Here is a 27,746-nt window from a genome sequence, read left to right as displayed (position 1 = left end):
TCCCTCTCTAGTCTACGGCACGTGTGGGAAGTAGGAAGGGGGGAGGGCGCTGTATTTCATTGTTGTTGGTTTGTTCCTTTTATGTTCTATACGTTTCACATTTTGTATCCCAAAGTATTTCTTCTAGGAATAAAGGACTTCTTTGTTGAAGCTCTGATATGCTGGTCCTTTTTACCTTTGTCTGTTCCTCAACACATCACCTGCTTTCCATCCATGTATACTACTGAGCCCGAAATACGTTGGGCCCTTTTCTGCTTTATGTGTATTTTTATTGTTCGAGTCTTTTGTAACAGTGGGAAGGTCTGGCTGGCCCCTTGTGCCACCCTCTGAGGCACCTGGGTGCTTGTGATTCACCTGCAGGGTAGTGGGAGGCCCTCTGGTGCTGGGCGTGCTGGGGCTTGAGGTGTGCTCAGGGGTTCTGACCATTTATTGTGGTATTGTGGGAAATGTGAACAAATGTGTTGAGTGTGTTTTTAATGATACCCGTTCATTCGCATGTCCTGCGTGCTTTTCTGAGTATTCTGCGTACGGTTTTTCACTCACTGCTCCAAACAGCACACGAGGTAGATCGCGGGGAGCCTTCCCCACTCCTACCTGCCCTGTGGCTTTCAGAGGAGACAGCAAGGAGCTGGGAAGGGCAGTTGGTCGAGGCTCAGACAGTGTAGTAGCAGGACTTTGCCTAGGAGGAAGAGAAGGGCCACCGAGCTTGTTGAAACAGAGCTGAGGTGGTAGAAGCAGGAGGGTCAAGAGAATGGTGATGAAGAAAAGAAGCAACAAGGGAAGGCCGATTACCTATCACGACTCCAGCAGGGAGTGACCCGAGGGAGAGCGGTGGGCTTGTGTCACGAGGGCCAGTGGGTCAAGAGAAAAGTTGTTCAGCTTTGTTTTCAGAAGAGAGGGGTGTGTTGTAGCAATTAGACTGATGGTCTCCTGGTGAGGTGCAGCAGCTGGACTGTTGGGGAATCTGGAAAGATGGTCCGGTCAGAGGGGCTAGCGTGGGAGGGAGGGCAGTTAGCTGACTGGGCTGGGGGTTGGGGTAAGAAAGCAGTGGGGTGGACAGATAGTCAAAAGGAAAAGGTTTTTTTTGTTTGTTTTTGTGTGAGGAAGATCAGCCCTGAGCTAACATCTGATGCCAGTCCTCCTCTTTTTGCTGAGGAAGATTGGCCCTGGGCTAACATCCGTGCCCACCTTGCTCTACTTTACATGGGACATTGCCACAGCATGGCTTGACAAGCGGTGCGTCAGTGCGCACCCGGGATCCGAACCCGGGCCTCCAGCAACGGAGCATGCGCACTTAACTGCTACGCCACGGGGCCAGTCCCGAAGAGGTTTTTTTAAAGGAAGAAATATTTTTTTCGGATTTTGAGTCAGCTGAGGAAGGGAGCCTTTGTCAGTTTGTCCCTGAGGACCAGTTAGTCTTTGTGGTCCCTCATTACAGTGCCCACAGCAGGGGCCAACACGTCCTTTTAGATCAACAAGCCTACAAGGAAGTAGTTAAGAACCCCAACATAAGAAAAATCCATTTATAACTAAGGTTAAAGGAACAGATAAGCAGAGAACACTCAACTCATGCAGCTTTAAAAATTAAATATGGGATTATACCATTTTGTTCTTTCTGAATAACCAGTAATGGAAAAGAAAGGCAGGACAGTAAGAAAAGGGGAAAGCAGGAACGCTGGTGAGAGTGGCAGGGCCAGAGCCACACCACTGCCCCCCAGGCTCTGCTGCTGGCTTAGACCACGGTCTCCACAGACAGCTGGGGAGAGTCAGCACCCCCCCACACTAAAGCGGCCCCTTCAGGGATCACAAAACCTTATCTCTTCTGTCACCTGGCCAAAGTCCATCGTCTACCCTACGTAGAACTGGCCTAGAGCAGCTTCCCAGCCACCTGCCCCCCCCAGCACTGACCCAACCCTCAGCGGTCCATGGGCCTTCTGAAAACATGCCAGACATGAGGCAGGTGCCCCTCTCAAGGGGAAGATGTGTCATTATGTCAGACCCTAAAGGGGTGTGTGTCCCCAAAAGGAATTAAAACCCTTGTGCTGGTCTTTGTTAGACTACAGCCAACGCTGGCACAGTTGCCAGTTGCACTCTGAGAATGCCCCCTCAGTGGCGCCCTGTAGTAAGGAGGCCTTCATCTCCCTACTGGAGCACTCTCATACGAGGATACAAGGAACAAGAAGCAGACGTGACGGTGCCTTAGGTGTATGAAATGAGTTAAGTCTCGCTGATGGTTTGATGACTTCCATCCCTTATATAAAAGCCTTCAAGGATATTGAGGTTCTGGTTCATGCATTATCTGCAAGTCTTCAGACTAGTTTGTTAGTTCAGTCTTCAAGATCTTTATTCTTACCGCAAAGAAATGGGTACAGGCCACTAAGTGGTGACAGGTGGGTGGGTATGTATTGTTCAGGTTGAAACTGTAAGCACAAATGTTTCTTCCAAATCCCAATTAAAACAATGAGTTTTCTAGACGTCTTTTTTATATCAAAACTGCACTTTTAGCCAGCTATATATGTTATAAATTAACAAAGCTTTAAAGGCATACCATGGTTCAGTTTGGTATCTTTCTCAAAATTTCTTTGATCTTATCTCAAGACTCAGACTATATTGTTCCTCCAGAGGTGCTGGAATGTCCATCCTGGCGCCTGCCCCTTGCCCTGTTTGGCCAGGACTCTGGGGCTTCCCTGTGGCTTCATTTCAGCTTCTCAGGGCTGCTAGGGGGGGTGCTTGAGAAATTATTTCTGCAGCTCCCTCAAAGTCTTTTCTCACTTCTAAAGGGCACAGGTTTCTTTTATAAGAATGCAAATCCCTCCATGACTGACTTATTTCTAGTCCCGACAATGCAACTTTCTACTCTCCTGAATGAGAGAAAATCACCCATCCTCTCTCTCAGTTTAACATTTAGCTGAAAACTGCCAGCTAAGTGTTAACTGATTCTTAAGCACAGGTCATCCCTAAAAATAGTCCCAAATCTCCTGTAACTTTTACAAACATTTAATATAGGTAGCTTAGAAGTCTTTTTAAACAATGTTTTAAATAACATTTAAATAGAGGTCCATGAAACTAATGAATAATTATACAGAGAGCTGTTTCCAGTTAACCCTTGTTTAATATCTTTTTGAAATTCTGCTTTTCTACTTTAGCTATTATAGAAAACATAACTGATTTATTAGGGTATGATTCATTATCTTCATTCTTAATAAATTTCCTCAAATCATTTTTGGAATTTGGTGGAATAAAAAGACCAAACAGCCAAATACTGCTTCTCCGATCTCATTATACAGTGCTGTCACTATAAGATTGGGTTCAGTTCTCTGCCAGCTGTCTTTTAATACATCCATCCCTGATATTTATCTCTTGGACCTTGTGAATATGTCCTAAAAGAGGGGAAAACGGACTAACTAAAAATTTCATTTCTTTGATTTTGGCGAAACAGTTTTTCAGTATATAATTTGTGATACAATTCTCCATTTTTTTATAGGCATGTTTTCCACAAATCGTGCGTGGATCCCTGGCTTAGTGAACATTGTACCTGTCCTATGTGCAAACTTAATATTTTGAAGGCCCTAGGAATTGTGGTATGTTTCCTATTTTGTTACTAGTTTTGTGTGGTATCATCTCTAAGTATAACATAACATAGCACAAGTACATGGTTAAGTCTCATGAGAAAACGCTGCTTCTTTTGCCATACAGCCTGTTAGTCCAGCAGTGCCTTTCTTCCAGAACACCTGAAGTCCAGCCCATCTCAGGGAACTCCTGGAAGAGAAGATAGAAGAACTGTCCTAGTCCACTTTAAAGCTGCTTCTTTTAGGTTGTGGGTGTGTGATGAAGAACTGAGGTAGAGAGAAGAATGTGATTTTCCTTTATTCCAGTATCTGTTTTTTAAAAAAAAATGAATAGAATATAGACTTGGCTGTGGTCCAGTAGTAAATTTTTCTACATTCAGCACAGTGTAAAACTGTGTTATCACCTGTGTTCCTTCCTCTTGGATTTGGCTTTGCTCTCCTGGGCATTGGTAAGTTGCAGGCAGTGAAGGCGGGTGGTGCCGGCCCTGGACCAGCCTTTGACAGCCTGGCAGGGCTTTGGTTGCACACCTCGTAGAGTACTGCAGCTCTCGCGGGCGAGTCCACGCTGAGTAAGGACCTTGGAGACTTCCTGCAGTTTCTTCCTTAAGAGACGTAGATACCCAGGATTACTGCTTTTTAGAGGAAAATAAAATACTTTCTGGTCTCAAAAAAGAGTGAATGAATAATCTCCTTATAGAGCAAAAAGTTTTGTTTGAGCCAACAGATGAATTGGTCATTGTAGCTTTGCAGCCCAAAGAAGCTCTAAGTAGTCCTGCTTGAAATATGGAATCAGGGGGCCGGCCTGTGGCTTGGCGGTTAAGTGCACGTGCTCCGCTATTGGCAGCCCAGTTTCAGATCCTGGGCGCGTGCCAACGCATTCCTTGTCAGGCCATGCTAAGGCGGCGTCCCACATACAGCAACTAGAAGGATGTGTAACTATGACATACAACTATCTACTGGGGCTTTGGGGGGAAAAAGGGGAAAAAGGGGAGGAGGATTGGCAATAGGTGTTAGCTCAGGGCTGGTCTTCCTCAGCAAAAAGAGGAGGATTGGCATAGATGTTAGCTCAGGGCTGATCTTCCTCACAAAAAAAAAAAGGAAATATGCAATCAGATGGCGGTTTAGGTGCAGTCCAGTTGGGCAGTAACACCCGCTGTACCCTCCATCTCCAGAGCTCACATGAGGGACGTCGTACTTGAACACAGGTTTCTCCACCTCGGCTCCACTGACACTTTGGGCTAGATCATTCCTCCTGGTGGCGGCATCCCATGCACTGCAGGCTTTCTAGCAGCATCCCTGGCCTCTGCTACTAAGTGCCAGCAGCATGACGGCCCAGTCACACAATCAAAAATGTCTCCGGATGTTGTCAAATGTCCCTTGGGGGGCAAAGTCACCCCCATTTGAGGGGTTTCGCATAGAGTGTCTGGCACGTAGTAGACACTTTGGAACATATTAACTTAGCCTCTTTTGTTGCCTCCAGCCTTCTTGGTTGTTGTTTGGTTTTTTTTGTTTTTAATGAAAATCCTTCTAAAATGTATTACAAGCTACCATGGTTCCTTGAATATAAAAAACATAATAAACCTCTTCTAATGGTTGTCATTATAAGTATCAGTTATTACACGGTACATGGTGCTATATTTTTTTTAACTGGGCTGTAGAACAGAACTCTTTTGTCCAGGAAGCCATTGTCTGGGTTTGGCAGGCTCTCACTTCTCTGTGCGTGAGCTTCTCTCAGCCATCCATCGCAGCTCTGCTTCTACTATGCTGTCTGCTGTCGGCTAAGAGAACCGAAGGTTGCTAGGGAAACCACATGTCCATATTGTTAAATCAGAATACTTTCATATCCACGCTCTGGTTGGTAGGCTTTGTTCCCAAGGCAGCTCTAATCCTCTCCTTCAGGAGTAGATGCTTAGGTTTTGAAATAGATAGGTTTTTACAGTTTTGAAGTCTTTTCAACATTGGTCTGCTCTTGGTTGTGTTTAAAGGTAGTGGTGTTCTACTTGTGTTTAAAGGCAGAAGATATTTAAAAACTGACTACTAGATAAATGGGGCATTACAGAGCAGTTGATAGGAGGAAAGGGGTATTTTATGATATCTGCTATCACCTAGCATTAACGTCAGAGCCAAAGTGATAAACTTTGCTGTTTGTCAGCTTTACACTAATGATAGTAAATCCCTCTGCCTGTGGGCCGTGGTCCACAGAAGGTTGTCATTTCTGTATAAAGATGAAGTATCCAGTTTTCTTAGTTCTGCGGTGGAGTTTGGTTTTCCTTTGGGAGGATATCATCTCTTGTAAAGAAAAGCTTGGGTGAGAGTAGTAAGGGTAGATGGGGAAAGAAATGAGAGGAATTCACATGGAAAAAACTTAATCTTCAACAGGGTGTCAAACATTTAGAATTTTATAAAAGGATTTGTTATTCTTACAAGTACTTTCAATCCGAACTGTTTTGCAGCCAAATTTGCCATGTACTGATAACGTAGCATTTGACATGGAAAGGCTCACCAGAACCCAAGCAGTTAACCGAAGATCAGCCCTGGGTGACCTTGGCAGCGACAGCTCCCTTGGCCTTGAGCCACTTCGAACTTCGGGGATCTCGCCTCTTCCTCAGGATGGGGAGCTCACGCCCAGAGCGGGGGAGATCAACATTGCAGTAACAAGTAAGTGGGCCCTGTGGCTGGGCGCAGGCAGATCTGCTGCTCGTGTTTGGTGTGTGGTGACTGCTCCAGGGAGAGGTGAGGCAGTCACCAGGACAGTGACTTAGTCTGTAACCGAGAGAGCAGTGGGGACTTTTTTGTTAAAACAGATATTTGGAGTGATGAAACTTTCTTTACAATAAGGAGCTTGTGTATTTGTGTGTAATTATAATAGGAATAGCTGCCATTTGACGAGTAGTTGTTCAGAGGGTTGTCTTAGTAGCCGTCTATAAACCTGTTTTGAAATGGTTGCACTGCGAACGGGCGCGTGAAAGGGTTGTGCTGAGGTGTGACGCGGGGCATTGGCAGCATCTCGGGTATGTGGTATAACTGAGCACCTGTGTGCTCTAGCTCCCAGGCTGCAGGCAACCTAGTGAAAAAGTAATCCAGAATTTGAACCTAAAAACCCACAACTTTAGGAACAGTTGAGATGGCCTGTTGCTGCTCACTTTATTTTGCACTTTTTATGAAATTTGGTATCTTGGCACTTAGCTCTTTGGTATAATTGTACACTAGGTGGGAGAAAAGCCAAAGAGTAGTCTGCCTTAAAAAATGCTCTGGGCTAGTTATGAATGTCATGGTTGTTGAACTGTTGATGAGAAGAGAAGAAACGCTCCGAGTGTTTTGATGGCCATCCCTCAGAACGGTGTGAGTGGGCTGACAGGCATGTGTATGGGCCCTGTGGGCATAACCCCGTAACAAGCCAGTTGTTTTCTTCAGTTCCATTCTTTACGTGTTATTTTCGTCTAACAACCTTCACCCCATCTTCCTGTCACCACTCTGGTGCTGCCTCTTCCAGTACATGCTGTTGCTTGCCTGTAACTTGTAGCCCAAAGCCTCATGGGACTCGCCTAACTCAGGGATCCGTCAAAGGGGTAACGCTGTTACAGAAGATGTTTCCCAGCATACAGAAAGACTCGTGTGGTCTGTTCAGTTGAAGTATCTGTGTATTTAACCAACCAAAAAGTATTATTAGAAAATGATTTCCCAGGTTTTAGCCTACCATTTGCCCAAACTCAAGGAGACGTCATTCAGTTATAAAATAAGTAAAGCTATTCTTTGATATAGTCTGACTCATTTTTTAGCTTTTCCCAATGATTTGTTTTAAAAGAATTTCATGTTTTCCTGCTTTGGCATTTAGGTTTTATGGTCTAGATTTTTAGAGTTGGTCTAGTAGTAATAAAGGAGATCAAGGTTGGTTGTGTATTACTGAGTGTTTGTAGGTCCTTCATTGATAGACATTCATTGAGCACCTATGACTACATTATGTAGTGACCCTATTATATTTCATATGGAAATGTCCTTTCAAAATCTTATGTTTTAATGATAAAAAATACTACTTCATGTAGCAAATTACTCACCTTTAGCAGAATTTACACGTTAATAAATGAAATTCATGTAGTTGAATTAGACCAAAGCTACCTCTGCTTTTCCCTCAAAGCCCTGTAGTGCCATAGCAACTACAGTGCATTCAGCCAGCATCCACTGTGTGCCAGGCACTGTGCTAATACACGCAGGGAGGACAGAGGCAACCAGACCCCGGCTGCAGTGGATGGCTGCTAAAATACCCCTGGGCCCAGTGGGTATTTACTTGATGGTGTTTACTTCTTTTTGGTTACTAGTTTTTATAACTGAAATGCCACAAATATGTGGATGGTATATTCAAAATTTGGAAACATAGATATAATTGAAGTTCTAAAAGTTAGTCTGCTTATCATATATAAAAAGTCTGAAAAAAAAAGAAGAAAGAATGCTGTATTGAGCTTCTTGATATTGATGACCAGTTCATTAATTTTTTTAAATGCCAGTATATGTTTTTCTGAACTTAAAATATATGTGAGTAAAAATGGTGGATATTGTATGGATTCTTGAATGTTCATTTTGACTTAAATAAAAACCTTATAAACTCACTCTACCAATGAGAAATTTGTAATCCAAGAAGCAGTGGCTGCACTCTTACCCCAAAAAGAAGGAGTTTGCAAAGCATTTTAATAATATGAACCAAGGTGGGCAGAGAAGTGCTCATAGAATAACTCAGCATCCTGGAATCCTGAAGAACAGCTCTTCTTAACCTTTTGGAGATTTCCACCTTTAAAGTCCAATGAAAGTATAATAACCTTTTTCTAGAAAAATTCCTTGGCACACACAGTTTTGCATAGTTGTAGGATTCATGGAAACCAGACTGAGAAACACCCATGTTACACTCAGGTTTTGCACATAAACATTTGGCATTCGAAGTATAAATTTTTTCTCTCTGCCTTATTGCAGATATATAGGGAATTTTATTGTGTAACACTTTGTTACACCAGCCTTAGTTAGTCTATACTCTAGGAAATGGTTTATAGTTAAGACTTTTTAGAAAGTCAGATGGGTTCTCAGGGTATTTTTGAGGTTCTCAGTAAACATTGTCTTTGGAATGTTACCTTGACAATACAGACTTTGAAAAGTTATGGGAAAATACTAACTGACCTCCTAGATCTAGAAAGAGACTAGATAAAAACCCTTAGCATTCTATGTACCAGAGATTTTTCAACTCTTTGATGGGCCAAGTACCTTGTGAGTCACCCATCCTTCCTACTTCTGCTTGACAAAGCTGGAACAGCCAGTGCTGCTTCCCAGCAGTGCGGTTGTGAAGGGTGGTCCTTTCCAGGAGACACCAATAAGATGTCCTTTTAAAATAAAGACTGTAAGTAAGCCCATGCATAAGAGAAAAGAATGTACATGTGAGTGCCATGGAAGGCCAGCCTGTGGACTGCTTGGAGTACCCACAGACCTTTGGGAACCACTACTCCATATTTCTAAGCCTTTCTCTAAGAATGAGTGACACAGCCATGCAGAAGTGACAGATTGAAGAGGGAAAGGTTATAAGTATGGCTAGTCCACTTTACTGTCATTTAAATTAACAATTAAAAAACCTACCTCCATGTGCAATTTTACATACATATTGTACTACACACTTTTTGGTGGCCACACTCCTCACAAACCTTAGGACCTTGACTGGAAGAAACGTTTGGGCCAAGCCTTCCTTTCTCCCTTGCAGCTTTCACCACTATTTCCACTAACCTTCTCCAGTTAGTAGCTCTGTGGCAAACCTCCTGCTTCACTTCCTTGGGCCAGTCTTGGCTTACACCTCCGCTGACGTCTGCTTCGTGTCATTTGAGGGAAGTGTTGACATCGATTTGACTTAAAGCCTTCTCCCCAGAGTGATTTCCTCCCTTTCCTTTGTCAACAGAAGAGTGGTTTATTATTGCCAGTTTTGGCCTCCTCAGTGCCCTCACGCTCTGCTACATGATCATCAGAGCCACAGCTAGCTTGAATGCTAATGAGTAAGTAACAAATTATTTTTTGGATTGCATGTGCCAGATGATCCCAAGAAAATGTGTAGAGTAATTTTCATAAAGACGGTGAGAATTAGCTTCCACCAGTTTCATACTGATCCTGATGGGATCATACCTAGCAAAATAATTTATTTCACCAACATATATTTTTAATCAGTAACACAGATTGGGAGTTCACCTTGCTCAGCAACAACAGGTCACTTGAGAAAAGATCTAGGGGCTTTCCTTAGCCAGAAGCTTAGAGTGAATCACCAATGTAATGCAACTGCCAAGGGAACCAGTAGAGTTCTAGGATGTGAAGAATGTCCATGTCCTGATCATTGACAGGAGTCCCCCTTCACTGGGTGCTCATCACACTTTACCTGGAGTCTTAGACACTTAGCTTTTGGCAGAATGTAGGCACTTGGGCCTGTGGTCAAGGGACAGTGACTTGGATGTTTAGCCCACAAGAAAGAAGCATTCAGGAAGACCTGCTGTTTCCACATATTAGGAAGATTGTTGGGGGAAAAGAGAATCAGTGTAAAACTATATTTCCATGGGGCAAAATGAGGGCAAAAGGGAAAGTTACAGGAAGACAAGTTTCACCTCAGTAAAAGGAAGAACATCTGTAGCGAGGCTGCTTACCAGGGAGGGGGTCTGCCGTGGGAGTGGGAGTAAGCAGGGCTGGGAAGACAGGCAGAAGCCGGATGTTACCGTCAGGGCTGCTGTAGGTAGGAGGTTTTTCAGAGGATGGAAAATTGGGCCAGATGACTGTTAAGGTTCATTTTAATCCAGTGATTTTCTAAGAGTAGCTTTCCACAGCAGTAAGATATAGAAAAGATTTTTTGGTTTTATTTGTTGTATTTTAAATTTGGGACATTTACTGTAGGATATTATTCAGTCCTTTCTTTTACCAGTATTTGTGAAAACTAATTTGAGATGAAAGCAACCCTGGGACACTGCCCAAATTTGAACCTAAATGGGTACAGGTGGAATTCCTGTGCTCTCCATATTCAGTTATGTCCTGGCGTTTTAATTGATTAATAATAACCAACCAAGCTCATGTAATTGGTTTCATTGAATGCCTGTTGTCCAGCTGTAGAAACAATGGGCAAGTAACCTCCACTTCTAATGACTTGGTTTTATTCCCTCTTACCTGATCTGTCGGCTAGATACTTGTTAAGAAGTGCCCTTTGGCATCCCTGACCTGTTACCTGTTGGGAGGATGTCATGGTCAGTTGGCATTCTTCAGCCCTCATCCAGCACGTCTACAACTAGCTGCTTCTGTTGAGCCCACCTGATGCAGTTTTACTTCACCTAGCACAGTGTTAACTGCTCAGGTTCTAGAGTCAGACGTACCTGGATTTAACTCCCTGCTCCTCCATTGTTTGCTTATGAGACCTGGGCAGCTTTATTGATCTGAGCTCATTCTAGTCATCCACAAGACAGGGATAATGGTAGGAGTACGTCGTAGGGGTGTTGTGAGAATTAGCGCATAAAGTGCTTAGCACGGTGCCTGGTACATAGTAAGTGCTTAATAAATGTCAGCCAACAAGTCTGCTGAGATCCCTTCAGAGTCCTGTGAGTAAGATGGCCGTCTGCCTTCATCATTTGGCAAATGAATTTAATTTTCTTCCATGAAATAGAAAACAGATTCATAGGAGCTCTGTGAGTGCCTATGATTCAAACCTCAATTCGGGGGGAAATAATTTATTTTGCCTACAATCACCTCTTTTGCTTACTCCCATACTGACCCATCAGGCTAGATGACCATGTGAGCCCACTTCTTAAAATCTCCACAAATGAGCAAAAACCAATCACAACGAGTAGCAGCCCCCTTGGCACTTTCAGAGACCTATTAAGTAATTTAGTGGTCACCTTGCTGCCACTCAGAATCTGCAGATGCTCAGTTCATGTATCAGATATTTTAGAGAATGCTCAGTAGACATGTTACCTGTTAGAAATCAAAGTAATATTTCAGTTCCATGCATAAATGCCTGCATGACTTAGATCTAAGTCATAGATCTTAGATCCATGTCTTAGTCCAACCCTTCTCCCATTGGCCTTCATGGAAGGTTGATACTGCAGTTGTTCATTTGATATTATTTCTGTGCCTTCAGTCGAAACCACTCTGAAGGAAGATTTTCATGATCCCATTTAGAGAGAGAGAAAGTGTGTGTGTGTGTGTGTGTGTGTGTGTGTGTGTGTGTGTGTACACACATATGGATGCATGAAAGGATGGTACCAAAATATTAATGGTGATTATCTTAATTTTGTAGAATTTTGGGTGATTTTTTTTTCCTATTGTGCTTTTGTGCGTTGAGTTTTTTTTATAACTTCAATTACTTAATTTTTTTAAAGGCTGTTTTAATTGTAGGGAATGAAAGAAAGATAATAGTCAACTCTTACTCAAGATCTCTTTCCCAAAAACATTGATGAAAAATTCTTATGTGATTTTAATTCCAGAGAAATGTTTATTTTAGCAAAAAATTTAATTATTCTTCATTAATGAATTCTTTGAAATCCATCTTATTTCCCTTTTTGGCTTTACCAAAAACTTACAGCCAAAATGAGATCGCCTTTTAAATTTAATTGCTCTGTTTTAATTTTCTAGGTAACCTCATCCATTTGTAAGATAGTCTTCTATATAAATAGATTCCATCTTTTCACATGTTAGTGATTTGTCTAGAAAGTAAACTTCACGTCTGCGCACACTGCCTACTATTATAGTTTACGTTTCTGACAGTTAACACTGAACTAGTATAGTGTGATTTCAGCAAGACCTTGACCCACTGTAGCCGCTGGTGAGACCCTCTGGGTAAGATGAAGCAGTATAGGCCAGAGTAAGAGCAAGCATGTGGAACTCAGGTGGGCCCAGGCCTCCCCGCAGTGTGTGGATTGCTGCCCCGCTAGGGGTGAAAGCACTCCTCTGCCCCCCCCCCCCCCCGGCTCTGCACCTCCATCCCGGGCGTGATGCCATCGGCTCAACTCAGAAGCCAGTCAGAAGTCCACGTGTCTGGAGTCACTCCCTTTCTATTGTGATGAAATACTATTGAAGTACTCAACCATGACTAATTGTGCTTAAATTTTTTTAACACAAACAAATCTAATGAATTTTGAGACTGCAGATATAAACAGGATAGTAGTCAAAGACGCAAATAAGTGCAAGGTAAATATATTTATACATATTAGCTTCTTATACCTCTATTTCTTAGTACCTAAAGCAAAGTTATTAAACTTCAATTCCCAAAGGAGGTTTTCTGCTCTACTTTATTATACAAATAAACTTTGTTAAATCCCAGCACTTACCAGCTTATGTTTGTGTCAATCTGTTTTTCCCTTAACATAAGGAAAGTATATATTTTCATTGTTGTCTTTAGTTGAGGAAAAAGTTATAAGATGCGTGGGTGATGTAGGAGAGACATTGAGTGGCATGGCAGGTTCAGCTAGCTGTCCTCTACAACCCTGTCTCAGTTCCTAGATTCTAATTCATAGATATCATGTCCTAAGATTTGCAGAGGAGAGTAGCCCAAATGTTCAAGATTCAGAACAGTCTCAGTGGGAGGAAATGAATTTGATGTGGTTAACATGATGAAATAAATGAAACAAATGTGAAATCCTGAGGCATAACCCAAGACCAAGAAGCCCTGGCTCTGCAGCAGGTCAGGAGGCTTCAGTTGTGACCACCAGTGTTCCTCGTGAGCTGTCCTCCTCTGAGGTGTAGTGGTAGAAATTTATAGACCATATCAAAGGAATTGATGTTTCTATTTACTCTCTACTCAGTATTTCTGAATTGTTCTGCTCAGACTCTTGAAGAGGACCATTGACGTATCTCAATATAAAAGGGTCTGGAAACATAATCATTTGATGTCTTGAGGATGCTTAGCTTAGAAAAGAGGAGACTGAGGTGATGTGAGAGGTGTCTCCAGGTATTTGAAGGACTCCCAAAGATGAGAATGGCTACTGTTTATCGGGTGCCTACCAAGAACTTACTCCTGTGTTGGGCTGTGTCACTACCCACACTGCCGCATTTAATACTCATAGTAGTCCCGTGATGCCTAACCAGTGCATACAGAGGGTGATACTGACCGTGTAGTTCTGGAGCTCCTGAGACATCTATAGGGAGGTATATTTCCACTTAAGGTAGGAAAGAACGTTCTGCCAGTCAGAATTGTCCGTCCATGACATAGGATGTCTTGAAAGCTAGTGAGCTTACCAGGACCTGCTTATTCAGGCAGAAGCTACAAGGCTGGAGCTGTTCAGAGGCAGATCCTGCGTCAGGTGGAAGTCTAAGACTTCTTCCAGTTCTGAGTCCTTCTTGAATTGTCTGTCCTAGGTGGTCCCTTCCTAGGAGAGATCAGAGCCCGAGGAGAGGAGTTGGGTTCTCTGCTGGCTGCCTTTTTTAGAACCTTAAGTATCAAAAGCAGTGTTTTTTAAATTTTACCATCTCTCACCCTAAGAAATACATTTTGCATTGTGACCCAGTGCTCTCACAGGTATAGCTGAAACAGAAGTTTCATGTTTTCCTTGCTACATGCGGTCTTCACTGATCTGTTCTTCTCCATACTTTTGTTGTTGTTGTTGTTAATGCTGGTCATGAGCTCCTGCATTGAGTTCACAATCCATTAATAGATCGCAGCCTAAGGTTTGAGAAACACTGATCGAAAAAATTTTGAATTTCTGGTTCTCAATCTAATACCTTTTGCTCACACTAACACCTGTCTTTGATTGTGTTTTATTTTCCTGAGACAGCCTTTCTTGGAGCTCTGCCAGCAGAGATTTTAGTTTGCTCCCAGTTTGATAATGAATCCTCTTAGTATTTACTTCTCCTTTTAGCCACTCTGAGCTGACATTTGTACACAGAAGGGTCACCTGGGGCACAGAGGCTCTCAGTGACCCCCGAGAAAGGCCGTAGGAAGAAAGGCATGGGATCCATGCCGAGGATTTCTGGTTCCAGCTCTTTCCTTTACACTGCTTGTCTTGGACTTCTCCAGGGAGCCATTGCAGGCCTCCAAATACTGTGGCTAAAGAAGGAAAATTTGGTTTCCTAAAACCATGAGAACAGAGGATTAGAGGTTGCAGGGACCTTTGATTGGACTTCTGTACTGTCTTTGGCAGTGGTCGTTTTTTTATTTTTCGGAAGTACCTTTAATGTTATGGCTGCATTAGTTGTTTATAATTGCTTAGAAAGGCAGCAAAATAAAGTAACTTTAAAAATCTTATTTCACCCATCAATATATTGTAAATATATATATTAGATGTATATTAGATACAGAAATTATATTTAATATCCAGTTTTCTGAGGAAAACAATGTGTTATCTTAAATATAAACTACAGTAAAGTGTAGAGCTTTATGTGAATGGCATCGTTTAGGTCTCATCTCCCCCACGCTCTCTAGGCTCCAGGCCCTGGCCTGCCAGGAGCACTGGGGAGGAAGGGGCTGCACTGTGCAGTGCGCTGCATGTACGTGGAAGGGATGGGAGAGCGAGGCGGTGGTGCCTGTGGACCAAGCACAGTGTGAAAGAGCACAGCCACTCAGTATCACAGACACCGGAACTGCCACTTTTGCCTTGGGGGAGTTGAGAAGGGCTTCCTGGAGGGAGTGACTTCGACACCAGGCTGGGCATAATTAGAGCGTAAAGTGAGGAAAAAGCAGAGCAGGTTCAGGGAGTGGTGTGGTTTGATGTGTCTGCTGTCGGTAGTGATGGCAGTGGGCAACTACAGAATTTGGACTTGATGCTTGTAAACAGTGGGTAAGGTCTCAGGCTTTCAGGTAGATACGGTAGGTGGCAATAGAGAGGTGCAAGAGGAAGTCGAGGCGATGGGGAGGAGAGGAAATCAAACGATGCTGGAGAGCCCTGTGATCGCCGCAGAGGGTCTGACATCTGGGTCTGGAACGCAGGTGACAGAGAAGAGAGCAGGAGTGAAGGTTTGGAAACTGTGGAAGTGAACCAGACTATACAGGGGTTCAGGAAACCGGGGTGTCCCGTGGGGCCAGGCTGCAGAGGGGTAGCGTTAGCCTGGGGGTAGCGTTAGCCTGGGGGCAGCGCAGGAAACCTTGAAAGACTTTCAAGTACCTTCAGGCACCTGATTTGGACACACACACACAAAATCTGGGGAATTCCTTTAGAGCCATATAACCCTGGAAGTGTCTACTCTTCAAATCTTATTTCAGAGTAAATAATGACATTGTTGTGTGAGGTATGAAGGGGGAGCATATTTTAAAGACAACAGCTACAGATTTCAGGACACTCAGCATTTAGAACATGTATTCAAACCAGGAAAAGTTGTAAATTGTATAATTGTCCTTCCTTTTTTAAACAAGATACTGTTAGCCTGTACTTTTCCCTGCATTCCTTTTGGAAGTCCTAACACACTTCAAAGGTGACTGAGCCACTTGACCACAGGTCTGAAGCTGCTGAGTTCAGGAAAGTGCTAATGGCTTTAACCAGGTAGGGCTGGGGTGGTTGGGGACAGCCCCAGGCCACCCTTCATGTAGGATCATTTTCTCTGTTATTTTAAAACCTCGACAACTACCCTTTAACTAATTCTTGACTTGTCTTTTCTCCTTTTATTCCATAGGGTAGAATGGTTTTGAAGAAGAAAAAAACTGCTTTCTGACTGATTGCCTTGAAGGAAAAAAGAACCTATTTTTGTGCATCATTTACCAATCATGCCACACAAGCGTTTATTTTTAGTACATTTTATTTTTTCATAAAATTGCTAATGCCAAAGCTTTGTATTAAAATAAATAATAAAATAAAAAACACTGTGCTGTTGAGTATTATTCGCCCACTTATGTTTGGAAGGCTGATTTGGAGGTCACACACCCAAATTTCATTTCTCTGTGTTTCAGAGACAGAACATGCTCATGACTTCCCACTGGGAGAGATAGTGATGCTGTGTCTGTTAGTGTTTTCACGTTAGCTCCTGCTGTGCCCAAATAGGACCAAGCATGGGGACATCCTTTGTGGTAGTGCCCCCCTGGGCCCTTAGTTGAGTTATTTCATTTTATTTTCTTCCAGGTCGCCATTCACTCTCTGATAATTCCTTGTTTCTTTGTTTGTGGTTGTGCTGCCTCCAGCAGAATAGCAGCTCCACAGCAGCAGGGACATTTAACTGTGCACTTGCCATGTACCCCTGTGCCTAGAGTGCTTTGCACATAGTTAGTGCTCAATAAGTATTTGTAGGAAGAAAGAAAATGTTTCCAAAGTACATACTGATTTGTAGTAAATTATATTTGTCCCAGATGTTTTACCTAGTTTATACAGCATTCTCCTAAAAACAGCAAAATCTAAGAAGTTGGATGAGAGCAATTTACATGTGTAAATGAAATATTTTTGCTTTATTGATGAGGAAAATGTTGAAATACTTTATATCATATTGAATCATATACTCGAAGGGTTATTAGTATGTGTAAAAGTTTTGAGCAGTGAATTCTCCACCTTCCACCTCAGCATACCTGAGGGATGAGAACATGCTCCCATTAATAATGGGTTCCCTACAGCAGACTCAAATCAGTAGGGAGTGGAGGTTTTTTCTTTTTCTTTTTTATTGAGATATAATTCACATGCTGTAAAATTTACCCTTTTAAAGGGTAAGCCATTTTAGTGATTTTTAGTATATTCACAAGGTTGTGCAACCATCACAACGAATTCCAGAACATTTTCATCACCCAAAAAAGAACATTTTCATCATCCATTAACAGTAACCTCTCACCCCTCCCGTCCCCCTGTCAGCCTGGAGACCACTAATCTACTTCTTGTCTCTTTAGATTTGCCTATTCTGGACATTTCATATAAATGAAATCATACAATATGTGGCCTTTTGTGACTAGCTTCTTTCACTTAATATAATGTTTCAAGGTTCATCCATGGTGTAGCATGTATCAGTACTTCATTCATTTTTGTGGCTGAATAATATTCTGTTGTATGAATATACCACGTTTTGTTCACCTGTTCATCCATTATTGGATGTTTGGGTTGTTTCCACCTTTCGGCTGTTATGAATAATGCTGCTGTGAACATTTGTGTACAAGTTTTTGTGTGGACATATTTTTCCAGTTCTCTTGGGTTTATCCCTAGGAATGGAATTGCTGGGTCATATGATAACTCTGTTTAACTTGTTGAAAAACTGCCAAACTGTTCTCCAAAGCAGCTGCACAATATCACATTCCTACCAGCAATGTACAAAGGCTCCAGTTTCTCTACATCCTCACCAGTGTTTATTATTTTCCCTTTTTAAAAACTTATAGCCATTTCTAGTGAGTGTGAAATGGCACCTCGTTTTTTTTTGATTCGCATTTCCCCAGTGACTAATGATGTTGAGCAGCTTTTCATGTGCTTGTTGGCTGCTTGTATACCTTCTTTAGAGAAACATCTGTTCAAGTTGTTTTCCCAGTTTTTAATTGGATTATTTGTCTTTGTTGTTGATTTGTAAGAGTTCTTTATATATTCTAGATACTAAGCCCTTATCAGATATATAATTTGCAAATATCTTCTCCCATTCTAAAAGTTATCTGTTCACTTTCTTGATATTGTCTTTCGAAGCACAAGTTTTTAATTTTGATGGAGTCCAATTTGTCTATTTTTTTCTTTGGTTTGTGTTTTAGATGTCGTATCTAAGAAACCATTGCTTAACTGAAGATCACAAAAACTTGCAAGAGTTTTATAGTTTTAGTTCTTATATTTAGGTTTTTGATCAATTTGAGTTAATATTGTATATGGTGTGAGGTAGGGGTCCAACTTCATTCTTTTGCATGTGGGTATCCATTTGTCCCAGTAACATTTGTTGAAGAGATTATTCTTTCCCCCATTGAGTGGCCTTGGCACCCTTGTCAAAAGTCAGTTAAACACAATATGTGAGTTTATTTCTAGATTCTCAATTCTATTCCATTGATCTCTTTGTCCTTGTGCCAGTATCACATAATATTGATCATTGTTGCTTTGTAGTAAGTTTTGAAGAAATTTCTTTTGTTGTTGTTGTTTTGAGGAAGATTGGCTCTGAGCTAACATCTGTTGCCAATCTTCCTCTTTTTCTTTTTTCTCCCCAAAGCCCCAGTACATAGTTATATACCCTAGTTGTAGGTCCTTCTAGTTCTTTTATGGAGGATGCTGCCTTAGCATGGCTTTATGAGCGGTGCGCAGGTCCACACCCAGGATCCAAACCAGCAAACCCCGGGCTGCCAAAGCAGAACACACAAACTTAACCACTGTGCCATGGGGCTGGCCCATGTAGTAAGTTTTGAAATTGGGAAGTGTGAGTCCTCCAACTTTGTTATTTTTCAAGATGGTTTTGGCTATTCAGGGTCCCTTTCATTTCCACGTGAATTTTAGGGTCAGTTTCTCAATCTTTGTAAAAAAGTTAGCTGGTATTTTGGTAGGGATTATGTTGCATCTGCAGATCATTTTAGGTAGTAATGTCATCTTGACAATATTAAGTCTTCCAATCCGAGAGCAAGGAATGTCTTTCCATTTATTTATTTAATTTCTATAGAAATATGATTGATTTTTGTACATTGATCTTTTATCCTTGCAAGCTTGCTGAACTCATTTACTAGCTTGAATAGTTTTTTAGTGGATACCATAGTATTTTCTATATACAAAATTGTGTCATCTGCAAATAGAGATAGTTTTACTTCTTCCTTTCCAATCTGGATGTCTTTTATTTCATTTACTTGCTTAATTGCCCTTGGCTAGAACCTCCATTAATGGAATGTTGAATAGAAGTGGTGCAAGCAGACATCCATGTCTTCTTCCTCCTGATGTTCGGGGGAAAGCTTTTCAGTTTATCCCATTGAGTATGATCTTAGCTGTGAGATTTTCATAGATGCCCTTTATCAGCTTGAAAAAGTACCCTTCTATTCCTAGCTTGTTGAGTGTTTTTATCATGAAAGAGTTTTGGGGCCGGCCCCGTGGCTTAGCGGTTAAGTGCGCGTGCTCCGCTACTGGTGGCCCGGGGTTCAGATCCTGGGCGCGCACGACGCACCGCTTCTCCGGCCATGCTGAGGCCACGTCCCACATACAGCAACTAGAAGGATGTGCAACTATGACATACAACTATCTACTGGGGCTTTGGGGGGAAAAAAGGAGGAGGATTGGCAATAGATGTTAGCTCAGAGCCTGTCTTCCTCAGCAAAAAGAGGAGGATTAGCACGGATGTTAGCTCAGGGCTGATCTCCCTCAAAAAAAGAGTTTTGGATTTTGTCAAATGCTTTTTGTGTTTGACACAAATGTGTTAGGATGATCATGTGGTTTTTGTCCTTGATTCTGTTAGTATAGTATATTACATTGATTTGCGTATACTTTATTTGGGTAACTTTACATTCCTGGGATAAATCCCAATTGGTCATAATGGGATGATGTTTTTATTTGTTGCAGGATTCGGTTTGCTAGTATTTTGTGGAGGATTTTTGCATCTATATTCATAAGGGATATTCGTCTGTGATTTTCTTTTCTTGTGATGTCTTTCTCTGGCTTTGGAATCAGTGTAATGCTGGCCTCATAGAATGAGTTATGAAGTGTTTCCTCCTCTTCTGTTTTTTGAAAGAGTTTGAGAAGGATTGGTGTTCGTAATTGGTAGAATTCACCAGTGAAGCCATCTGGTCTTGGACTTCTCTTTGTGGGAAGTTTTTTGATTACTGACTCACTCTCTTGTTATAGGTCTATTCAGATTTTCTGTTTCTAGTTACGTCAATTTCGGTAGTTTGTTTCTCTCTAGGAATTTGTTCATTTCATCTAGGTTATCTCATTTGTTGGCACATGATTTTTCCATAAGATTCCCTTATTTATAATCCTTTTTATTTCTGCAGTGTCGGTAGTAATGTCCCCTCTTTCATTCCTGATTTTAGTAATTTGAGGCATCTTTCTTTCTTGCCTGGTCAATCTAGCTAAAGGTTTGTAAATTTTGACCTTTTCAAAGAACAAACTTTTGGTTTGTCTGTTTTTCTATTCTCTATTTCATTAATTTTCACTCAGATCTTTAGTTTCTTCCTTCTGCTTGCTTTGGGTCTAGTTTTTTCTTCTTTTTCTCTTTTCTTAAAGTAGAAGATTAGGTTATTGATTTCAGATTTTTCTCTTTTTTTAATATAAGCATTTACAGCTATAAATTTCCTTCTAAGTGCACTTTTGCCCATCTATAACTTTTGGTATGTTGTAGTTTTTATATTATTAAAGTATTTTCTAGTTTCCCCTATGATTTCTCTTTTGTCCCATTGGTTATTTAGGCATTTGTTGTTTAAATATCACGTATTTGTGAATTTCCCAAATTTCCTTGTTACAGATTTCTAATTTCATTCCATTGTGGTTGGAGAACATACTTGGTATGATTTCAATCATTTTAAATATCTTGAGGCTGGTTTTCCGACCTAACATATGATCTGTCCTGGAGAATGTTCCATGTGCACTTGAGAGTGTGTAGGTTTTGCTGCTATTTAGTGGAGTGCTCTGAGGATGTCTGTTAGGTCTGGTTGGTTAATAGTGTTGTTCAGATCTTCTCGTTTCTTGTTTATCTTCTATCTAGTTCTATTCATTATTGAAAGTGAGGTATTGAAGGCTCCAGTGATTATTGTTGAATTGTCTTTTTCTCCCTTCGATTGTGTCAGTTTTTGCTTCATGTATTTTGGGGTTCTGTTGTTAGGTGCATATGAGGTTAAAGGATTTTTAAAGGCTGCAGAAGTTATTCATTATGTCTTTACCTACGGAGATCCACTGATTCAGTGGCCCTCCTGGTATTTCTGGCCAACTTGGAATGTTCGTGAGTTCAGCTGAGTGCGTTTGATCTTATTCTCTCGGCTGGGCTCTGTTGCCTTGACATTTTCCTCAATACCTACAAAACTGTTTTCTTCTAGCAGTATTTTCATAAATTAATAGTGTAGTTCCTCCCCACCTAGCACTATTCCAGTGGAAATCAAATTAGTTATTCCCTTTCCTCTCCTCTCCAACTCTTTTATGGTGAGTTGTTATTTTCCTTTATCAGCAGTCTGGAGATGTACGACTGTTAATGACAGTGTTTCCGTTTCTATTAACTTAGTATACTTTCACCCTTTTCACATCATTTCAAGTCCCAGAAGAGAGTAAGACTTTTTTTCTTAAATAGTTGGTGCTGTTCAAACCCAAAGAGAATTCTTACAAGAGCTAAGAAATGAAATGAGTAAGTTAGTAGGATGGGGCTTCCCATCAATCTTAAAGAAGGTTTGTCATCATCCACTGCAATTTGAACCTGCTGTTTTGTGGCTTTGAGATTTGTTTCAGTTACTCATGGTCTCAGAAACCAGGAAAGTAGTGTATCATGTGTGTGCACGTGGGTGCACACGTGCTCCTTAAAGGGTGGGCTTTGTTCCTTAGAACCAGAGTTGGAATTAGCATCAAAATGCAGTTGCTTATTTCTTCATAGGCATGATGCTATCAACCAAGAAGTCAGCTTTATGAATAGAAGCAGTGTATGAGGTTGAATAATTTCTTGTTTACTATTTTTAAGATCAGAGTGATCAGAAGTTAGTCTGGAACAGATGTGGTATTTCGGAGTTTTAAACCCTTCTTGGACAAACATGCATGAGGCATAGGTTGCTTTGCCTTTTTTTTTTTTTTTTTTTTTACACACACGCAAAGTATTTTTCAAGAGTATTTTATTTCAAGGAAGCCTCATTGTTTAAGAATTGAGTCCACAGAGCCTCTAACAGGAATGCAGCTCACCTGATCCTACCTGGTGGCTTCAGGCAGCTTCAGGCCTGAAGGAATTAAATCTGGTTTCTCTTTGGCCAGCTAGGTTATAACTTTAGACTTTTTAAATAGTTCAGAAGAGATCCGGAAGGTTCCTTGACTTTTTATCTACCAAGTTATTTGGTTATGCTAAATTCCTTATCAAGACAGTTTAGAAATAGAACTTAATGGCAACAAATAGAACAAAATATTAGCAAATCGCATACAGCAATACGTTAAAAAGATTATACACCATGATCAAGTGGGATTTATTCCAGGTATGCAGGGATGGTTCAACATTCACAAATCAATCAACGTAATACACCACATTAATAAAATGAAGAATAAAAATCACATGATTATCTCAATAGATGCAGAGAAAGCATTTGGCAAGATACAGCATCCATTTATGATAAAAACTCTGAGTAAAATGGGTATAGAAGGAAAATACCTCAACATAATAAAGGCCATATATGACAAACCCACAGCTAATATCATTCTCAATGGTGAAAAACTGAAAGCTAGAGGGATCCCTTTAAGAACAGGAACCAGACAAGGATGCCCACTCTCACCACTCCTATTTAATACAGTATTGAAGGCCTAGCCAGAGCAAATAGGCAAGAAAAAGAAATAAAAGGGATCCAAATTGGAAAGGAAGAAGTGAAACTGTCACTATTTGCAGATAACATGATTTTGTATATAGAAAACGCCAAAGAATCCATCAAAAAACTTTTAGAAGTAATAAACGAATACGGTAAAGTTGCAGGATACAAAATCAACGTTCAAAAATCGGTTGCATTTCTATACACTAACAACGAAGTAGCAGAAAGAGAAATTAAGAATACCATCCCATTTACAATTGCAACAAAAAGAATAAAATACCTAGGAATAAAGTTAACAAAGATCTGTACACTGAAAACTATAAAACATTGCTGAAGGAAATTGAAGAAGACACAAAGAAATGGAAAGATAATCTGTGCTCTTGGATTGGAAGAATTAACATAGTTAAGATGTCCATAGTTCCTAAAGCAGTCTACAGATTCAATGCAATCCCTATCCAAGTTCCAACAACATTTTTCACAGAAGTAGAACAAAGAATCCTAAAATTTATATGGAACAACAAAAGACCCCAAATAGCTAAAGGAATCCTGAGAAAAAAGAATAAAAAGTCACACTCCCTGATTTCAAAATATACTACAAAGCTATAGTAACCAAAACAGCATGGTACTGGCACAAAAACAGACACACAGATCAATGGAATAGAATCGAAAGCCCAGAAATAAACCCACACATCTATGAAGAGCTAATCTTCAACAAAGGTGCCAAGAACATACAATGGAGAAAAGAAAGTCTCTTCAACAAATGGTGTTGGGAAAACTGGGCAGCCACATGAAAAAAATGAAAGTAGACCATTACCTTACACCATACACAAAAATTAACTCAAAATGGATTAAAGACTTGAATGTAAAATCTGAAACCATGAAACTTCTAGAAGAAAAACATAGGCAGTACGCTCTTCAACATTGGTCTTAGCAACATATTTTCAAGCACCGTGTCTGACTGGGCAAGAGAAACAATAGAAAAAATAAACAAATGGGACTACATCAAACTAAAAAGCTTCTGCACAGCAAAGGAAACCATCAACAAAACGAAAAGACAATCTAACAATTGGGAGAAGATATTTGCAAACCATACATCTGATAAGGGGTTAATCAAAATATATAAAGAACGCATGCATCTCAACAACAAAAAAACTAACAACCCAATTAAAAAATGGGCAAAAGACCTGAACAGACATTTCTCCAAAGAAGATATACAGATGGCTAACAGGCACATGAAAAGATGTTCAACATCATTAACTATCAGGGAAATGCAAATCAAAACTACAATGAGATATCACCTCACACCCGTCAGAATGGGTATAATTAACAAGACAGGAAACAACACGTATTGGAGAGGATGTGGAGAGAAGGGAACTCTCATGCACTGCTGGTGGGAGTGCCAACTGGTGCAGCCACTATGGAAAACAGTATGGTGATTCCTCAAAAAATCAAGAATAGAACTACCATATGATCCAACTATTCCACTGCTGGGTATTTATCCAAAGAACTTGAAAACACCAATGCGTAAAGATGCATGCACCCCTGTGTTCATTGCAGCGTTATTCACAATAGCCAAGACTTGAAAGCAACCTAAGTGCCCATCAAGGGACGAATGGATGAAGAAGATGTGGTATATATACACAATGGAATACTACTCAGCCATAAGAAACGATGAAATTCAGCCATTTGTGACAACATGGATGGCCATTATGGGTATTATGCAAAGTGAAATAAGTCAGAGGGAGAAGGTCAAATACTGTATGATTTCCCTCATTAAGTAGTAGATAATAACAACAACAAACAAACACATAGAGACAGAGATTGTATTGGTGGTTACCAGAGGGGAAGGGGGGAGGGAGGAGGGCGAAAGGGATAATTAGGCACATGTGTGTGGTGATGGTTTGTAATTAGTATTTGGGTGGTGAACGTGATGTAATCTATGCAGAAATAGAAGTATAATGATGTACACCTGAAATTTATACAATGTTATAAACCAATGTTACTGCAATAAACAAAAAATTAAAAATAAAAAAAGTATTTTATTATTGTTTAAAAATTGAGTCCACAGAGCCTCTGACAGGAATGCAGCTCACCTGATCCTACCTGGTGGCTTCAGGCCTGAAGGAATTAAATCTGGTTTCTCTTTGGCCAGCTAGGTTATAACTTTAGACTTTTTAAATAGTTGAGAAAAGATCTGGAAGGTTCCTTGACTTTTTATCTACCAAATTATTTGGTTATGCTAAATTCCTTATCAAGACAGTTTAAGAATAGAACTTAATGGCAACAAATAGAACAAAGAATCCAGTTGAAATAGAAACTGCTATTCTAGATCTCTGCTGTGAAGCCTGGCAGGAGAGAAGTGTTAATAGCTAGCAGTTCAGATCACATAGGGTGTGCCAGACACCATGCTGAGTGGTTTACATACATCATAATGTTAATCTTGGCAGCATCCCAATGAGAGAAGGTATAGTTATTTTTCTCTTTTACAAATGAAGAAACTGAGATTTAGAGAAGGTCAAGTAACTTGTCCAAGATGATGCACCTTTTAAGTGGCAAAGTCAGAAATAAGACCCAGGCAGCCCAGGTCAGTGTTCCTAACCTCGGGCTGCCGTCCAGCCCTGAGATGGTGCGGCCAGCATCTGCTAAGTTGTGCACAGCTCTCGCCCTTAATGAATTCAGAGTCTCCGGGAAACACAGGAAAATGAACAGAGGGAACTGTTTGAGGGCTGAGCTTTATATATACATACACGTTTTATATGTATATAAATATATACATGTGTAGTGTGTGTGTTTATGTTTTATATATGTAGTGTATCTGTCCAACAGGAAAATGAACAGAGGGAACTGTTTGAGAGCTGAGCTCTCTCTATATGAACACACACACACAATGTTTTTTTAAAGTTAATGCATAATCACAGTAATAATAGCTAACATACAGGGCTTACTATGTGACAGGCACTCTTGTAAGCATTTTGCATATATTAACTCATTTAATCCTTGCGACAGCCCTGTTAGTAGCCACATTTTACAGTTGAGGAAACAGGTTTAGAGAAATCCAGTAGCCTGCCAGGGTTACAGTGCTAGGAAGTAGGTGCGGCCTGGCTTGGGTCTGTGTTCTAACCCCAATCCATTTTGCCTCTTAGAGAAGCTCACCAAGTGGAAGGGCAGGTTGTGGGGCATGCTGACCACTGGACCTGTGTGTGCAGGGCATGACAGTAGGAAAGGCCGGGAGGTGTGATGGGCTTGGATTTAGGACACGAGCCAGTGAGAGAGGTGTCCTAGGGCTGGATGGCAATGCTGTGTCAGAGAGCATGGCCTTTCCAGTGGGGAGCCATGAGGAGGCTTGTGCATTTTTGAAGATGTGAATTAAATGCAGACTGGCTCCTGAAATTAAAATAGTGGAGCCACTAAAGAAAGCAGGTAGAGGTGCTGGTTTAGAACATTATGGCTTAGAAGCTGCCTGAACAAACAAGCCGGCAGGCAAGAAATAGGATTAAACCAGTTGTGTCAGTGACAAGGGGAAGATTGTAGAAACCCACAGGTAAGGAGCCCTCCAGGAAGAATTCACTGTGCAGCAGAGCATCAGTGCAGCAGAGGCGCATCGGTGCCTGTATGCCCTCTCAGCAGTGCGGCTCGGAGAGAGAGAAGCTTTGAGGTCGTGTTGGGAAAATACTTTCTTCAATGAGGAGTTGACATAACAGGCGCCAGGGCAGCAGCTGAACCCACTTTCGGCCTGAGGATAAGATAGGGTACTGGCAAACCCGGGTGATGAGAAGCTGCCCAGGACAGGTGTGCTATATTGGCAGCAATAGCCTGGCCAGCCTCTGTTGAGGCTTCAAGAAACTGAGAAGGAATCTAGTAAATCTGTAAAAATTATACAGTTCCTTTACTCTTGTTTTCTTTACCTTAAAGTTTTTCATAAAAGTTTGTTTTGAGGAAAACGTCAGTTGGTCTTGTCTAACCAAGGGGAAAAAGGGTTTTTCACCCTGGGTCACGAAGTTGAGGCATCGCTGCCTTCTGCCTCAAGGGGGCACCTGCTCCTGCTCAGGCTGCCCCACAAACTCAGGGTCCAGAGGCAGGAGTGGGGTGCTCGGCCGGAGGTGGACCTGACCTGACCCCTCCCTCCCAGAGGCTGCTTTTCTCATGACCCCCGCCACACATCACACATGACCAAAAGAACGGGCTAGACACATGGACAGTGAAGAATCATTCAGAATTCAACGGCACAAATGATTGCTCTTCAGACCCAGAGAAATGGGTTTCCAGCAGCTAGCTTTTGGTCACATGCTTATCATACCTATAGTACAGGAGGTTACATCTGAGGGGTTTGGGGTAGTTTATAAGGGCAAATGACATTTGAAGAGTCCCTCAGATCCCTGTGAAGTGCTGATGAGAAGTACAGGGGACTGTGACTGACTGCAGGAACATCCCAGTTTAACGCTCCTCCTGTCACTCTCACGACAGGGCAGACACTCCTGGCGTGGAGCGACAGGCAGAACATCCCACTGTTTAAATGTTCTCTCTTCCCTCCGCTTCCTGCCCCCTCCTGGCATTTGCCATTCAGTGGGTACCAATGCATGTTGGAACTCAGGCTCCCACGCTCTGACCTGGGCTTCCGGCTGAAATCCTCTTCAGTTGGAGGTATGCATGAGCAGCCCGGGACAGATGAAGAAGTTCACGGCAGCAGAACGTAGTATTTAGGTTCTTGTGGAGGCCCAGTGCTGCCAGGCTTTGGGCAAAACAAATGGAATTTCCATTGTCCGTCTGAGTCTTCACCCCTAAAGCCAGCTGAACTGACTGAAACCCGCCACACAGCTTCCCTTTACACTGGCGTGAGCCACACATTTGAATGTGCAAGCAGGCGA

General features: G+C 41.5%; 1 protein-coding gene across 4 annotated transcripts in view; it reads left to right on the top strand.

Annotated features, from left to right (window-relative positions):
* Positions 1–16,348, top strand: part of RNF130 (ring finger protein 130) — a 99,273-nt gene extending 82,925 nt beyond the window's left edge. For 3 of the 4 annotated variants that reach the window (XM_058548155.1, XM_058548135.1, XM_058548161.1), the window contains 4 exons: positions 3,485–3,581; positions 6,023–6,227; positions 9,496–9,589; positions 16,164–16,348. In XM_058548155.1, coding sequence (XP_058404138.1) covers positions 3,485–3,581; positions 6,023–6,227; positions 9,496–9,589; positions 16,164–16,179 — 412 coding nt within the window. In that variant the 3' untranslated portion in view covers positions 16,180–16,348. The remainder of the gene's footprint in view (positions 1–3,484; positions 3,582–6,022; positions 6,228–9,495; positions 9,590–16,163) is intronic. The other variant, XM_058548144.1, reaches the window with a different exon arrangement.
* Positions 16,349–27,746: the final 11,398 nt, after the last annotated feature.

Source organism: Diceros bicornis, chromosome 1 (assembly GCF_020826845.1).
Source record: "Diceros bicornis minor isolate mBicDic1 chromosome 1, mDicBic1.mat.cur, whole genome shotgun sequence".
NCBI classification, from domain to species: domain Eukaryota; kingdom Metazoa; phylum Chordata; class Mammalia; order Perissodactyla; family Rhinocerotidae; genus Diceros; species Diceros bicornis.
This window is presented reverse-complemented; position numbering and strand designations above follow the sequence as displayed.